This window comes from Pagrus pagrus, assembly GCF_965226575.1.
Source record: "Pagrus pagrus genome assembly, chromosome: 23".
In the NCBI taxonomy this organism is placed as follows: domain Eukaryota; kingdom Metazoa; phylum Chordata; class Actinopteri; order Spariformes; family Sparidae; genus Pagrus; species Pagrus pagrus.
In genome coordinates, this window is record NC_140205.1 from 12,580,602 (window position 1) to 12,598,364 (window position 17,763).

At 44.1% G+C, this 17,763-nt stretch overlaps 1 protein-coding gene across 1 annotated transcript in view; it reads right to left on the reverse strand.

Annotated features, from left to right (window-relative positions):
* The window catches only part of pdzrn4 (PDZ domain containing ring finger 4), a 36,518-nt gene extending 25,711 nt beyond the window's left edge, over positions 1-10,807 (reverse strand). Inside the window, exon 1 of the mRNA XM_084345716.1 lies at positions 10,345-10,807. Within this exon, the coding sequence (XP_084201842.1) occupies positions 10,345-10,413 (69 nt within the window). The 5' untranslated portion in view covers positions 10,414-10,807. The remainder of the gene's footprint in view (positions 1-10,344) is intronic.
* Between the last annotated feature and the right edge of the window lie 6,956 nt (positions 10,808-17,763).

Sequence of the window (17,763 nt, forward strand, 5' to 3'; positions counted from 1 at the left end):
GCCTATCAGCTGTGAACCATTGAAACATTAGAAAAGCAATGCCACGTTTGTAATCTTTATCATTAATCTGTGAGTTCAGACAGACAGGACTCTAGAGGAAAGAATATTGGGCACGGGACCCATAATCCTGTAGTCATGAATTAATCCACAGCAGCTTCACCATAAATAAGTGGGGTAATGATCGTCTTACAGTATATTGAAAAAAGGGGACATCCTTATTGAATGTATTCTTGCTGTGAATCTTTATTATTCACATGAGCCCAGATTTGGTTGAAGGCAACAGAGCCAGCTCCAGATTCAGGGGCATAATTAGCAAAACATGCTAAAGCTTGGAAAGTGAAAACATTTTACTGGGGAGCAGGAAAAAAAAATCAAAGATTTATGTGCTGCTTTTTGCATAAAATTATGTTTTGTTTTTTTTAAGAAGCCTAGAGTCTGAACTTACCATCCTTTCCCTCCCCTCCCCTCCTCCCTCCCTCCCCCCCACCAAACCTTTGCCTTTTTCATTTAAAGTGATGCATGTTTATGCTCACTGGAAGCACCTAACCCATTAGCATTATTCATAACACCAAGCTTCCCCGGTCCGCCCTTTGGTGGAGAAGAAAAACGACTTCACACTCTGCTAACTGTGAGCGGGCGAAAACAGCTCTTCCTGCGATGAAAAATACCTTCATCCCCAAACATGGTTGGTTAGTTAAGTGGGAGAAACACACTGTTGCAATTTAGTCCTCATTCAACCCGCCTCAATCAAGACTTCCCATTAGCCTACAATATGATGAGTGAATGGCTAATCACATCCGCCACCAATGTATTATCAGTCAGATGATGATTAGTGACTGCGTTTGGGTAATTTTCAGACTGTATCACAGATTGACTCTTTAAATCAAAGCATTTATTCTCAAAATGGGTCACACGCCTAATTTGTGCGAGCCTCCATGTAAAAAGGGCGTGAAGAATGTTGAAATGACGATGACTGATTAAGAACGTATGCAAAGAAGATGGGACTGATTTTAAACTTCTTGTGGCCCACATGTCATCAGTTTGAATGGAAACATTCAACTCTACATACTTTACCGTACATGTATATTGGAGATTGACAAGTGGTTTTTTTTCACATCCAATGCCAACTTTTCAAAATTCCCAGCGTCCTATAATACCGTATTTGGCAAGTTCTGAATAAGACTCAAAAATAGGACAAATAGGACCTTTAAGGCAACATGGGTGAGAAGTTGTGAAAGAGCTAAATGTAGCAGAAAGATCTACACTTACAAATGCCATCCACTGATAGAAGACCAAGTGAAATAGTTGAAAAGTCCAGAAAATGTGGGCCTTGTGTGTAGATTTCTAAACCGAACCACAGTCTTCCCCTGAACCTAACCAAGTAGAAAGTCTAACCGTAGTTTTGGCAGACAATCAGTGGCCATCAGATCAGGGAACATACCCATGGGTCACACAGTGTTGGATTGTTCTTGAACGTTTCATTTATTCCCCCAAAATACACATCTCCGGAGGATTTCTGCTTGAAGACTCTGGACATGGACATGTCTGCAATTTAGGGAAAACTACCTACCATCCCTAACAAGAGAAATGAGATTGAACAAAAGATATTCCTCGACCACAGTCAGCAAATGTTCTCAACTGAAAGGCAGGTAACTCTTCAAGTGATCTTACATGATGTTAAACAGCTGCTGTGATCTCTGCATTTACAGAGATAATTCATACATCCCCCAAACCCAACAAGATTGAATGAACTTGCACTAATATAAGCAACAACACATTTTCTCAAACAACAACAACATCAACAAAGACCCATCCACAGTGCTCTGGTCACTCTCCTTCCTGAGGGGCATTTCCCATATCAACACAAGGCTTATGGTTACACCCCGCTCTAAATGTAATCATCCCCCCTACTGTGCAGATGGTTTAGTGTCACTCTATCTGTAACTGGACTCGATGCCAGGCTCTGAGTGGGCCTAATGACTCCTGAACCCAAGTTGGTTAAGTGGGAATCTAACACCAGCGTCCTGCTGTAACCCAATCTCCCTTCAGACCACCTGGATCCACCCTGTGGGTTCAAACCGCACATGGCAGTGGCAGCACAACCGTGCATCTTTAAGCCTGTAGCTAACAGCCTTCGTGTTTGCAGCATTATTTGGCTTTGACAGTGCCGTAGAGCAGATGTCATGATGGCTGTCAGAGGAAACATCATCACTGAGATTACAAGCAAAGGGCTGTAAATGCTCACGACTCACAGCTGTAACAAATACCGCCTCCTCCTCCAAATGATGATGCGTGATGGAGAAATTCTTGGCAAAGGAAGAAAGTGGAGGTTTTCTGTTTTGAAGCATAACTGACATTTGGTCTCAGATGAGAATTGAGCCTTCGCCGCCAAAAAGCTCTCGCAAAGATCTGACTGAGAGGAATTGTATGCTAATATGTTGGGAGTTTGGGGGGTTTTATGTCTCAGAAGTTGTGTTGTATGCATTTCCCCCTGCAACGGCTAAATATCTAGGGGAACTTATGTGTGCATATTTTGCGTGTGTGTGCAGTTTTGTAGCAGCAAATGCCTGTAACATATCCATAACGGCTCCAGATGGTTCGTCGTAACATCTGTCTAACCTGACAAAACATTGCCTGCGGCGTGTGGCCATAAGGTTTATTATTGGGTTATTCTGGCACAAGGTTGGTTTCAAACCCTATAGCAGTGGCTGGCTGACAGCATTCACAGCGAGACAAGAGAAAATTAGTGTCTCTCTCCAGCACGTGAATGACAGACAGTCAAGACAGTCGCCGTGTCTTCCATCACTCTATTTTTCTTTCCAGGGTTTTTTGCAACCCGCGGAGAACATCCGTGGCACCTCGGAGGGCGGGGTCACGCCAAAGTGTATTAATGAGTCGGATAGACAGACAGTGACAAACAGGCATAAAGACAGACAGGGGCAGTGGAACGGAACGGACTTGAAACTGTGTCTGGCGACTGATAAGTGATGGAAGCAGGAGGAGGAGGAGGTGGGAGCGAGGTGGGAAAGAAATGAGAAGAATAGGGGGATTTAAAGGACTTATTGATGGCACACATCTCGTCTGTCTCCTACCTTTTCCTTATTTTGTTTCACTACCTTTCCATTTCCCCCCTCACCCCCCACCCTACTCCCCTACCTCCTATCATCTTGGCCAGGCCACTTGGCCAATTGGTGAGCATGGTAATCAGCTAGAGGCAGATAACAACTGATAAGCCCTCTTGACGGGTGCTAAGAGCTCGAATGACATTTTTACACAGTCGTAAAAAAAGGAAAACACGCTGTAAAGCTGATGAATGGCTGGACCCTGTGTGATTTTACTTACACAGTGTGTGCAAACAGGCATATCTGCCTCTTAACGGCGCCGTGTAGTTTGCCGTGTGTGAATGCATCACGCTCGCATCCTTCGCCTGGTCTAGAGGGGGAGGCAGGAGGTGGGGTGAGGAGTGTCACTCTGCCCACAGAAAGGGCTTTCATGCTGGGCTTATCAGAGCCAACGCAGGGGGAGATCGTTGGCCGCTGGAGCGAAACGCCGACTGTTGCTGTTCCCCCTTCCACGGAGGGACCGGTCTTCCCCTGACTTTGTGACCCCCCCAACACACACACACACACACACAAATAAAAGTGGTGTGTGTGTATGATTGCATACAGCCAAATACACAAAGAAAGACAGCTAAGCATGGAGATCAATGGGCAGAATTCAAGATTTTTGTCAAACACTGCAAGGAAACACTTACAGTACAATCAAACATACCTCATCAATATATTCCAATTGTTTCCATATTTCTATATAAACCGACCTTAAAGGACAACACGGTTTCATACTGTTTTACTTTGTTTATATGTGGCGGACCCTGCCACCTCTCTAGCTTCAAACAGTGTTCTGGGGGCCTTAGAACAGCTTGTTTCTTCAGTTGTGGGAAAAACTAATATTTCTGAGTTTGAGTTATTACCTCATTAATATTGCAAATATTAAAATTCTGAGTTTGAATTTCTACATAGTGCCCCTTTAACCCGGCATTAACCTGACGCTGAATAATCACCCATTTCCTCTTTCCATTTTTGGCCGGCGACCAGAAGACGTGTTACCCACAGTGACGAGGCCATATGCACCCCTAAATCATGTGGTATTATCACCACGCTGTGCTCCAACGAGCAACTATAACCATGATGGAAGACACCAGATGATCCGTGTTCAGCGGCGGAGTTCATTTCCATAACGCTAGATTAACATTTTTAGGGAGGAAATCATTGCCTAAGTTTATTATTTAGTACCTCGGAGCTTTGAAAGTGTGATCGTTGCGTTTTGTTTGTTTTTTTTTTGCAGTCATTTCTTACTTTTTAACTGCTTTCTTATGATGGAATGAAAGTAAAGTACATAAAACAAATAAGGCCGATCACCATATTTAAATGCAGGTACAGGCGCATGCTGACTGGAAACAGAATAAAGGTGTCTTTCAGGGATAGTTGTTGTTTGGACTTTGCCAGGTGTGTGTGTTTGTGTGTGTGGACAAGAGAGACTTGTCAAGGGGAATTACACTCACAGGTGAAAAGGTCAAACTCACTGACCCGCACAGAGGGGAAGACAACTTGTTTGTCTGAAAAACGCAGGAAGAAATAGAAAAGGTCACTTCATTCGATAGTTTCTGGAAAAAGCTCAAATAGAGAGGAAAGACAGCAGTGAGTTCTGAGAAGTGGACAGCTGATGAATCTGGCGATAACATCTCCCTCCTTCCCCTGTTGCTCATCTGTAGCACACTTTATGACCCAACCACATCAATCTGAGGTGAGATCTGGGAGCAGATTATATCGATCGCCATTCCCTGAATCCCAGACATGCATGCTCACTCTTGGATCACTTATTTTGTGTTTTTTGCTAAAGTTTACTTCATTTTATGCTTTGCACGTATCTCCAAAACTCTCTCGGGCTGCTGTAAGCAATATCGCCAACATATTTCACATCCCTATCTGGATGAAGTCATAGTCCAGGTCTGAGGTAGCCATATGGAGGTGACGGCTGTGTGGGTCTGACCACAGCTTCCCCTGCTCTGTGTGGCACTCTCTGGACACCATAGGCGGCAGCGGGATGAAGGGGTGTCTGTCTAGCCCCCTTTCATGCTGTCTAACAGGCTGGACATGTGGCACAGCATCTGCCTCCGGAGGACAGGCCCACACCAAAGATTGGCCTGGGTCACAAGTGGGCACCCCCACATATGCACAAAGGGGACAATATTGACTATTATTTGAGCTCAACATCTAATAGCTTAACTTATGCTTTAAGGTATTGTTGTGTGTCACAAAAAATGCTAAATTCGGTACAATTAAAAAGACAAAACACCTGTCCTGTCAGGCTCCGGAGGCCAGAGGCTGTGGGACAATTTAACACAGCCACGAGCAAAATACATGGAATGGCAATTGCTACAGCCAAGAACGGAGCCCCGCGGCGCGAGTGTGCAGAGATGCACACACACCAAATCACAAATGAAATGCTGAATGTAAATGGTCTGACGAGAGTCATAAATCTCTGGGTGGCCGCTGGGCAGCCGGGGTCGGGCAGCCAGCAGACCTGTCAGAATAGAGCGGCTGTGTGAACAGAGATAGCCGCTGTGTGCGTAGGAGACACTGAGGCAGCCTGCAGGCTTAAAGCTGGAATTGGCTTCTGAAATGCTCTGCTACTTTTTCACAATGAAAGGTGCCAAACAAGTTTGTTCCCAACATTATAGATTATGTCCATTTTCGGGGGAATCATTAGGCTCCTGTAACTCGAAAATGGCTGCCATCAGTTTTGTAGAAGTGTTATTGTTTCGTCCACAAAAAACATATCACATCACCCAAAGGCCTAATCGGGACGCGCCACAGAAACATTAATCATGTCTTTTCAGCTTTGAGATGTATAAAAGCTATACTGGCAGGGCTAGCTACAGTATATTGGCAGGACTGCTCTTGATGGCTAATTAGCCACTAACGAGCTAGCCAGTTGGGACCAGGCTGGCTTTAGTCACAATAGCTTCTATGTTCTCTGCTCTGTACCATTTACTCAATTCTGGATCAGGATTGTCCATCAATAAGGAGTTTTACTGAAGAAGGAAACAGACACTCAGTCTACTATCTTGCTAAGTGCTTGTCGTAAGTTAGCAAGCTTGTTAGCTCAGTCACTAACTTAGCAATAAGTTGAGACAAAATGTATTTTTGCCATTACTTCCTGTCTCCTAACTGCCTAGGAACCATTTATTATGTGATTTATTATGAAAATTGGTAATAAAATAGGTTGCTACAACAACAAGCTACGTTAGCTTCTTCCATTTTGGAGTCTCCGGCTCTCCAAGCCCCTCAAAGGTGGGCACTATGAAGACGGCTTGCTTAAAGTCAGTGGCAGAAATTTGTGAATCAAAGTTATACCTAATACAAAAAATGTAACTCTACTAATCACATCAAAAAGATGTTATTTACATCCTCTGCATTCGGGCGAGCCAGTGCACCCACTTCAGACCAAGGACATTTAATTATATCTGGACACAGCCATGGAGACGGAGTCCCGTTCATTCCTATGAAAGCTGTTCAGTGGTGCACGAAGCCAAAATGCCTCAAAAATAGCCGGATCTTCTTGTGATGTTCAAAAATATGCATCCACCGACGCTTCTTTCACAATGTTAGCTTATGGGAAAAAGCCTTTTTGGACCCCAGTGCATCACGTGACGATGAAATTACACGGTTTTGCCATTACGAAAACTGGCTTCAAAGCTTGGCACTCATCCTGGTCCTTTTAGCAGCTACCATGAAGATTTCAGCTTTAAAAACAGTGTAAATAACATCTTTTTCAATCAATTTAACATAATTAACATCACGCCGCTCTGAAACTTGTGCAGAGTTCAAACACAACTAGACACCTGTCTCCATAAGGCTGTCAAAAACGGATTGATGATACCACAACGTGATGAATTGTGAATTGTTATTTCCTTATTTTCATCAGCAGAAAAGCAAATGACAGACACACAAAAAGGACAAATGAGAGTCCAGTCCAATGCCACTGTGCACCTGTTTCATCCCTACTTTAGCCGGTACAGTATCAGCATCCTTTGGTTTCCGCTGTTATAATGAGCAGGTGGTGTCATATTGTGCAGCGCCGTTGGAAGTGCAACAGAACAAAAACACTTTTAGAGTCGTGTAGTGTTGTGTGTGTGTGCCAAAGTAAAAGGAGAAAGGGGAGAAACAGATTGCTGAGAGGGAGAAAGACTAGAGGGGGAGAGAAACTAATGAAGGTTATAGCGGAGGAGAAAGCAGGGAAAAGGAAGGAGAAGAAATGAGTCTGGGATGATAAAAGAGAGAAGAGACAGAGGGATTGTTGAGGAGTCTCTCTGGATTTGCAGAATCCCCTCAGCCCTCAGTTTCGGGACAAAGTCACACTGACACACTTACTGCCTGGTGAGCTCTCTTTCTTTCTTTCCCTCTCTTTCCGTCTCTCTTTCTCGCTTTCTTTCTCACTGGTAATGAGAACTGTAGGTGTCCGCCGACCGTCACATACACACCACTGAGCGTTTAACAGTAAGCGGGTGTGCTCGCTCACACTCGCAATATTCTTGGACGTCTGCCACACTGCCAGGACACCTACAGAGCGATGTGGAAATGGAAAGGAAACCATAAGGGTCCTTTTCATGTTAGTTCAAGCCAATATCCTTGTTAACACTACGCTTTAGGATACAATCGTACATCTGTTACGTTATGTGAAATGAAAGTGAGCTACAGATGTTTTATAGCTCTAATCTTTTGTGCCATATGTGGGTGTCTACTGTAAGATAAGTACATCCAGCACATACTGTCAAAAGGGTCCAAACTTAAAGGCAGAGTAAGAAATTTTGTAAAGCATGCTTATTCTCTTTTCTGCCACGAGTTACATGAGAAAATAGACACCACTGTCGTGCCTACACAGTAAATATGAAGCTGTCAAGTACAGTAGTGACGTAACGTTAGCATAGAGGACTGGAAAGAAGAGGGAAGGCTACACAGCAAGTGCTAATTTTTAAAACTTCGTCTTTTGAATGGATTTAAATCGGCTTTATGAAACAACTGGTTTAATTTATATGCACAAATCACTTTTTTTATTGGCCATATGTTAAGATTGTACCTTGACGAGAAAAGTTCGACCTTCCCAGTCTCGTCTCAGTGCTTCTCTCCGCTCCGCTAACAGAGAGCACCAGTAGCTAACGTTAGTTTAGAAATTGGAGTCCGTTAACGTTAACTAGCGACAGGCTTCCAGCAAAACACAGAAGTCCCTACAATAAACAAGATAGTGAGCTTTAGATGTTTTGGTAGTTGGGTTTCATTACCCTTAGAAAAAGCTGGACGAGCTGTTTCCAGTCTTTGTCCGCAGCTAACCAACTGCTACTCTCGTTAGGCTACATGAGAGTGGTATCAATCTTCTCATCTAACTTTTGGCAAGACACCAAAATGTCAAACTATTCCTTTAAACTATATTACTTATAATTTAAATTGAGTTAGCCACATTAAATTTAATACGTGTTTAAAGGACTCATGTCTGTACGGTGAATATGAGACTATCAAGTAGCCCGTTCGCTACGTTAGCATTAACAACTGGAAACAAGATGGAAGCTAATGGATTTAACAAGCAAGAAAGTTAACTTTATAGGTTTTGATAGGTGGATTTCTTTACCCTTGGAAAAAGCCCGGCGAGATGTTTCCTCCCATTTCCAGTCTTGTCTGAAGCTAACCAACCGCTACTCTCGCTAGGCTACATGAGAGTGGCATCAATCTTCTCATCTAACTTTTAGCAAGAAACCAAAATGTTGAAGCTATTCCTTAAAATAAGCATAATTCAGTCAGCGACACTGGTGCTGTACGTCTTTAAACAGCCAAATACCAATACACTGCTCAGCATGTTAACACTTAATCCCTTTGTTCTGGCCGGTTTATTCCGTTAACCTCAACAATACAAAAGGAGTCTTGACCTTCTAGGGTTTCCTCAAACTGACAGGGCTAATTTTCCTGCGCTCCATCCAGGCAGACAACACACACACATATCCACCGTCTCATTAAAGCATGTGGGCATTTAGTCAGAGAGCGTAATGAGCTTGAGGCTGCAGCAGTGTGAGTGACGTTCACAAACGCAGCGTCTAGAAGCAATGGAATAATATACCTCCTACATTATAAGGAGCCGATAACAAAAAGAGACAGTTATTGTCACCTTTAGCGGTCAACAGGGAGTTTCTATCCCAACCCACGCTATAAATGTACACTTTTCTGACACGACTGCACACTTTGGATGGATAACAGTACACAAAACTAAGCATTCAACAGAACTGCTCAGTCTCATTATGCCGTATCCAGTTACCCTGCTGTCTGTAACCATGTACGATACTAAATGATGAATGAGTCCTCGCTGCTTGCTGCTGCTGCTGCTGGCTTCGTGTTCGTTCGTACTCCACTCAACAACAGTGAGAACCCGGCGCACGTGTTTCCCCACAATCAGCTCCACATGTAGCACCATATCTCCACTGTACAAACATCCATATACACTTCACATGCTTATCTTCCTCTGCACTTGAATTCAACATTAACAGAGGAAACCTGGTTGAAATGCAGCTGACAGCAGGGAACAGACATCATTTTCTTCTATTTCCCAAAAGACCGTCATGTTGAAGGTGTTTTTCAGCAGCTTTACACTTGCTGACACTTCCTATCTAATCAACACATTCCAGCCAAGCCCAGTACAAGAAGACAAGTTACACATTCACAGTGTTTTACTATGCACGTAATTACAAAATGATTGTTTGTGGAGGTAAAAGTGTTTCCCGGTGTTTAATTTCTACCTATACATTGCAGAAATGTTGTAAACAAAAAGGGCCAAAGGTCAGTGAACTCATCCAACGAATAAATGTGAAAACCGTCAGATCGGGTCAGGAGAATGGAAAAATAAAAGCGAGTCCGGTCCTGACAGACAACACAGGAGAGAGCGAGCAAAACACATTTGCCGCTTCTAGACAGTCGCGGGCGCCGAGGAGGAGATGTGATGAATTCCCCTGGAGCCAGCGCGGGAAAAAGAGCTGAACTTCTCACATCTCCTGCTGCTGAGGAGAAATAACTAGCTGCACTCACTTTGATGGAGAGAGGAACAGACACACACACACACACGTACGCACAGACACACTGGCTTTCTCACACTTTTTTAATGCATTTCTATCAGGTCCCCTCTCCCCATTTTTCTCCTGCTTTTTCCACGCCAGACCCCTCTCCTCGGTCCATTCCTGTTCCACTTTCTCTCCTTCTGCCGTCATCAAGTTCAGCAACACTGATGACAAGCCTCCCCACTTACCTGTGCAATCTCATACAGCAGTTTGTAGTGTTCCTCCCGTTTCTGCAAGGTGCACAAATTGCAGCCCATTCTAGTTGTCAGGGAAACAGTGCCGAGTGCCCGCTGGAGTGTGTGTGCTGTCTGCGGTGTGTGTGAGCTCCCCCTGGGGCGAAACACACTCGGGCTCCTCTTCCTTGGCTTCCCCCACTCCTCTTTCTCATCCGTGTATCCTCAGAGATCCCCCTCCACTCGCTCCGAGCGCAGGAAACACACACACACACACACGCACAAACACACACACGTGTATGAGCTCACTGCTATAGCAGAGCCTGTGGGTGTAGTTCCTTCAGTGTGTGTGTTTGTGGGGAGTGTATCAGTGGTGAGACGAGTAAAAGCACCTCGCTTCTCTTTCCCTCTTGCCTGTCACTCCTTCCCCTGATTCTCACTTCTTGCATGCCTACATACACTCTCTCCTCTCTCTCTCCGCCACCTCCTCTTCTCAGTGTGAGCACACACTGGTACGCACACACACTTTTGGCTGGCGGAGACACACCTCCTCCTGTGTGAGGCTGCCTACACATGCCTGCTCCTACTCCCAGCTCATGAACAGACGGCGTCCTCATTGGCTGTTTAAGGGAAGGGGGCTGGGAGAGGAGGGAGGTAACTGGTCTTATCTCGGGCAGATTCAGTATCCGAGCACCGGTGTGCGAAGTGAAGGACGTGTGTGTTGTGGCTGCATCTGTTTGTACACGTTCTGCCGAACGGCAGAATCCCAAATCCCTAAATTTTAATGCACAAAAATCGATGCAAACAGGAGTTTAAATGCCATCCCCTACAGTTAATCAAGTTACCGAGAGGGCTCTCTGTCCGTGCACACATTCGACAACTGGATTTGGCATCGAAATCAATCTCATTTGGATTCAATCAGATAGCCTTTTGCACTCACTACAATGGTCGGAGGAGTGGTGTTTAGTGGCCGCCATGGATTTACAGTCAGAGCGCGATAGTCACCAAACAGATGCTCCCTCTCTCTCTCTCTCTAGTTAGACACTGGGCTGACACACACAGGAAGAAACACAGACTAGTATTGATTGGCTTCAAATTAGCTTCCAGCCCAACTGGCCTCTCTCCGCGGGGATGAGGGGACAGAGGAGGGGTCGTGGTGGGCGATGCAGCGAAGGGGATGGAAGATGGAAGAGATGCTGTAAAGATAAATTGACAGAGCAGTGATGGTATTACAGACCTGTCACGCTAGAAATGGATGCTAATTTGCCACGGCAAATATATCTCGACAGAAACGTAATGCCGCCCAGATTACATTTTTCATCAACATAATGAGGAAAAGTTGTCAATGAACATTTCTACGGTTGTGTTTCAGCACTCACAGCACGTTGATTAACGGCAGGGAAAGATCAGGGTCTTGGCTGGAATATTGGAAACGTGGACAGTGAGTTGAAGAATGAGACAATTAAAAGTTCAACTGTAATGAGAAGTTTTCACGCTGAACATTTTTTTGTGTAAGGAAATCTACACTTCAAATTCTTTGGACAGATTTGTGGAAGCTAAACTTCAGGGGGGTGTTTCCCATCGGCATCATATCCATGACCCTCCAAAGCCCACGAACAGTGATGCAAGACTGTTTTGCCACTTTTGCAGTTTCACGGTAACCACGTGTTAGAAAGGGTTTCTGGTAGGAAGAATTTGCGCGTCGCACATAAACGCCAAAGGGAAAGCTTTGCACGTCACACACAGATGCTAAAGGGCATGTTATTCGCGTGTATAAGTGGCATCTCTATTTGATGATGTGTGATAAGAACCGCTGGTTATGTACCATGATTTAAGACACGTGTCCCTTTACAATATTCAACATTTGGAAGGACTCATCATGTTGTATTTTGTTGACAGTTTACCACTAGACGTTGCTTTTGGCTTAAGTCAAAAGCTGAGTCAAGTATAAGCTAAACACATTTAAAACTACAATTGGTCATCAGGCTCCAAGTCCTGTACTTTGTCAATCGCTTCCACTTGACCACCTCCATACAACTCGCCTGTGGTACGGAAAAGTAGAACTTCCTTCTCTGGAAAACAACAGAAATTATAATCAATTTCCCCTGAAAACGTCATTTGCAAAACAAATTTCTGGCAGATAGAGGTGAATATTAATACGCTTTCACAGTATAAATTAACATATAGTAGCATTTGCTTTATTCCCTGAGGACATGCCTACATAGAGAATATTGTTCTACTGTATTGTGGTCTGTCTGTCGCATATTAATATGAAACTGCGTATCGTGCTGTCATGTGTGAGGTGTACAGTCTGTGGTTTGTAAGGACAGCCTTCAGCAATACACTGGGATGGAACTCGCTCAGTGTTCAACATGGTATTATACTGAAGATTTTCTTAACTTAAGTGTTCCTTGTAAAGATGTTTGGGTCATTCTTTGTTTACAAGAGGTCAGTACAGCTTATGCTGTAGCTGGACTGACTTTACAATGGAACGTAGCAATATAGAGTCTGTTATGACAAACTGTGAGCTCCCAGTCAAGAGGCAGCTACACTGCGTCTGCATGACGAATAGCTGTCACAGCTAAGACTATGAGCGGAGAGCGCAGATGCGTCATCCCTCTTATCACCAGTCATGCAGGTACAAGGACCATGGTGGTTCGGTCAAGGGCGTCGGAGCAGATCCAGATACAGCCCCCCAGATAACACTTAACCCTTTTCTCTCCGTCCACTCTCGTCCCCTTCCAATGAGGTCACCGCTTTCTCCGCTGACCTCTGAAGGTGACTCCTCAAGGGTGACATCACCACCTAAGGAACTTTGGGGGTGCTTCTATTTCTTTTATTATTTTCCTTTGTTCTTGTTCTCATATTTTCAATCTGTCAGCCTCTCCTGCTCTCGTCCGCTGCTGATGTTTGCAGTCTGAGTGTGGGATTAGCAGTATTACCAGAGTCTGGTTAAATTGGCCCTGTGATCATCCATAAGCTCAGATTTGCTGACGGACACACATATAGGGAGCTAAAAGTGTGTCAACAGCATGCGACAAAAATGTGAAATTTTCCATCTTATTGTTCCACTTTCCACTAAAAGGAAAGTCAATCTGTGATGAATGCCGTTTCCACTGGAGGTGACATCATCAGTGGGGTCATTTATGGCCTATCCCCATCTTTTTTATTGTTTATATCACCCGCTTTCCATCATTTCTCCCCAATTTCATCATCCCCCCCTATTGCCTCTGTATACAGGAGACACTGGACAGATGTCTGGCTCACGCTCTCATATAAAATTGAAGAGACTCGTATAACTTTAAGAGAAGCAGGATTTGAACCCTTACAGAATATTGCCCAAACAAAATGCCTACTTCATCATCTGTGATGTCTGAACAACCGAACTGGCAATACAGCATCACAGTGGTGTCATACCTGTAAGGTTGCACGTTCAATAAATCCTCCGACAGGCAGTTAACTTTAAGACGAGGAGGGCCGAGCTGGGTTCAAACAGCTGGACGGGCCGTTTCATATTTTATGGTAAAGTCCGTCAGCGTGATCTGCCAGTCAGTCAAAGGTTAACCAAAAATAGCTTGCTGCAGGGGGAAAACGTTGCACTTCAAAGGCAGCCTAAAACGCTGCATTAGCATAATGTCCTATATGGCTGTGATTGAAAGAAAATTGGCCAGTTCGCACGTTCCTCTCTGAAAATAGAAAGTTGTTAGGTAAGCTCTGAGCCATCTCAGTATGGACTCCATATTTAATCTGAGTATAAACTTTTAAAAGGGAAATCTCGGAGTTCTAGGCAGGTAATTACAGCTGCGTTATTCCTTCTCCGAGACGTTCAAAGGCCACAGTATCCTTGACGACAGACGGAGCAGCACATCATGATCTAATCAGGAACGATGATCACGCATTCGGGCTGTGCTCAAAGGCCTGCCATGCAGAATACCAACAAACTGCCTGCTCAATAAGTTACGAGTAGAAACTTTTTCTCTCACTTCCTCTCACAAACTTGGCTTGAAGCACATCAGCGTTGACACAACCCAGATACGACGGAGAGGCGTCTTTAACGTCAGCGCAGACGGACTGAAACACCACCAGAACATATAGATCTTGGTTTTGTGATGATTTGACAGTGTCCTTCATGTATACCATTTATGACTCTCAAGGATGCTCAAAACCGCACCCGATTGTCTTTCAGAGAAGTCGTAAACAGGAAAACATGCTCAAGGTGGGAAGCTTGAATGCTGTGATAACGTCATAGTGCTGTGTTCCAGGTTGCAAGTCGTATAAATATAGGGAATCTGACAAATTCTTGTCATTTCGTTGCTTCCAGTTTGATCAGACACTGAAAAGACATGGATAAAGAACAGCTGGAAGGACATCGGGCCACGTTTGAAGGTAAAACAACATATTTAATAACCTGTCAGCTAAAGTTAGCACTCAGCTGATTCCTCGCTTACATCAACGATTAATGACATCCCATTTGTTTCACTTCCTGATTCAAATAAACGTGTCCAATTCCAGTCCAATGTCCATATTTTTGTTAGTTTACGCCTTTCCTATCATATTGTGTAACACTATCAAACAATAATGATAGCTGGGAAGTAGTTGAATGCTAACGTTAGCTATTGTCTAACGGAACAGGTTATCAAATATGTTATTTTACCTTGAAATATGGCACAATGACCCTCCATCCATCATTTTTCAGTTGCTGATCAACAGAAAGAGGTGAAATTATAACAATGTTTCAGATTCCATACATTTATATTACTTGCAGACTTGAACAAGGTAGAAAGCATTTTTTAAATTTCTGATTTTTGAGCAACAAACAAACATTTGAAAATGGCCGCCGTGTGACTATGGTCTGTAGGTTCTTCAATTAGCAGCAAAGTCAGTTCTCAAGCACCTGTGTTGAAAAAGTTTGTCTTTAACGTGACTTTTAGATGTCACACCACATGTGGAAAGATCAATACAAAACGGCAGCATTTCTGCTGCCGTAGACAGCCGGGCGTCTCAAAGCCAATGGCGTGAGAAGAGCCCGAGGGCGACCCACACACGGCTCTCAATAGCCATAACCCATACATTATTTAACACTCTGAACCATTCATCTAGGTAAAAACACGATTAGAGTGCTACTTACAGCACAGAGCTAAAGGCCGAGGGGAAATGATGGTACGTGATGGTAATTGAAAAGCTGCGTCCTTTTCTGTTTTTTGTTCTAGTAATTGCATTGTAACTATTCATTACTGTCTAATTACTTTGCAGGAGGCCGGCGTTCAGATCCAATCCTCATAATGACTATCTCTCCTCCGCTCATTGTCTCCTGATCCCGATTGTTCGAGCAAAATGACTGACTCTGTAAAATGAAAAAAAGGAAAAAAAGAAGAGGAGCACGTGTGATTCCAGTCATTTAATTATCAAATTATGAGCAGAGTTAGAAGAGAAACAATAGGCGGTCAGTCCACAAAAGTCAGGATAAGACAAAACAGCTAAACTGGGATCTATTTAACGAAACACAGAGGGACCTTTTGTTCGTAATTTGCAGACTGCCAGTTGGGCAAAAATCATTCATTAGTGGTTTGTTGTAGAAACAGTGTGCTTTAATGTCCAATCTTAGTAATGTCCCCTTTGAGCAACCAGGCAAATTCACGCATATTCCAAAACAGACAAAACGTGTGATAATTAACCATTTGGAGCTCGGTGTGTCAGCCACTAAAACAATTCAAATCACTGTTGAACCAGTCGTTAACACTTCCTTTTTCTTCGCTCCATTGAACAAGGCTATTTAGAAAAGCAAATGGCAACATTTCTTGAACCATTGTGAACACCCCAGAGGCAGTGTTACCCCTTTCTCTCTCCCTATTCAATATATACAGCAACTTAACCACTACATGCAGCATGACCGGGGGGAATATGAGACCCTGATAGCCTCTTTACTCAATAAGCAAGCAGCCAAACTGGCGTCTGACCAGCTGACCTCACACCAGGGTTGGCCCGGGAGGGTCAAGTGGCCTATAAGGATGGAGTTGTCCTCAGGCACTGGGACACAGGTTCATGTTTCCCCACAGCGGCTTGTCTTTGACTACTGAGCAGGTTGTGTTCACTGAAAATCAGCATACGAAGCGTGGAAGAGCTTTGTTCCACTGAAAAATGTTAACGTCTTGCAGGAAGTGACAGTTAGGACAAGATGCTGCGCTCAAGATCAAAACACTTTCTTCTTTTGACTGGTCTAAGCTGGTTTGTACACTCAGTTGTCTTTTTCCGTGTCAATGCCGGTCTCTTGGCTGGTGCATATCTATTTAACAGATTTCATTAAGATTTGGTACAGATATTCATGGTCGCCAGAGGATGACTCCCAATGATTTTTTTCCTATAGGGTCATCTGCAAGTCATATTTTTCACTTATCCACTGAAATATCTCAACATCTACTTGATAGATTGCGACAAAATGATTGTAATACAGATTCATGTTTCCCAGAGGATGAATCCTACCAAACATGGGAGGCAACCTAAACATAAGCATGTTAATATAACAGTCGTTTTAAGCATTCATGCTGACGTTAGCGTTTACTGTAGCTCAACAAGCTGTGTGCTTATTTGCTTTTGAGTCTCTTTCCCTTTCATTCATTCACACTATGTTTCATCCTCGTTTCCCCCCCAAAAAATAAATCTGTAAGTTGTGATCCCACGCAGTTATCTGATCACAGCATCTACATCAACTGGAGCTCATCTGCCACACAGCTGAGTCTCAGGTTCCACCCCGAACCAAGAGACAAAGAGGTAGGGAGACATTACTATCTGTGTTATAGCCTTAGGGTGTAAACATACACAGATACCCTCTGTCTGCGCACACACACATTTACACAGGAGTGTTGCCGGGCTCTGGGCCTGCCCCTGTTGTGTTAACCCAATAGCTGAGCTCCAATAAAACTGATTAGAGAAGTCTTCCCCTGCTGCTCCCAGGCTCTGCTGCTGGACTAATGGCACAAGTGGGCCTCTCAATCTTTCCACAACATCTGTGCCAGTATTTAACCATGAGAATGGATGGAGCGCCAGGGCCAGGAGAGCACCGGCAGTGACCCGAGGGAGGAAGGAAGATAGATAAAACAGATAGATAGATGGAAGAAATAGATCAATGGATACCTAGATATGTCCATCCTTTTCTATTTTCAGCTCCCCATCTGAATGCTGCGCGCATCATCCTCTCCTCTACGCTGCAGAGTGCAGGAAGGCCAAGCCAGCTGTTCCTCTATTGTCCAGGTGCTTAAAAAGGATTACAGAGGGGCACAAGGCCAGCCTCTTGCACACACACACACACATGGACACACCATACACAGACTTAACCTAAAACTTCAAAGGCAGACGAGAAGCAAAGGAACACATCCCTCGGCTTTAGGGATAAGGACAGGGACCATGCTTGGCCAAGCATGCAGATACAGTGTTACT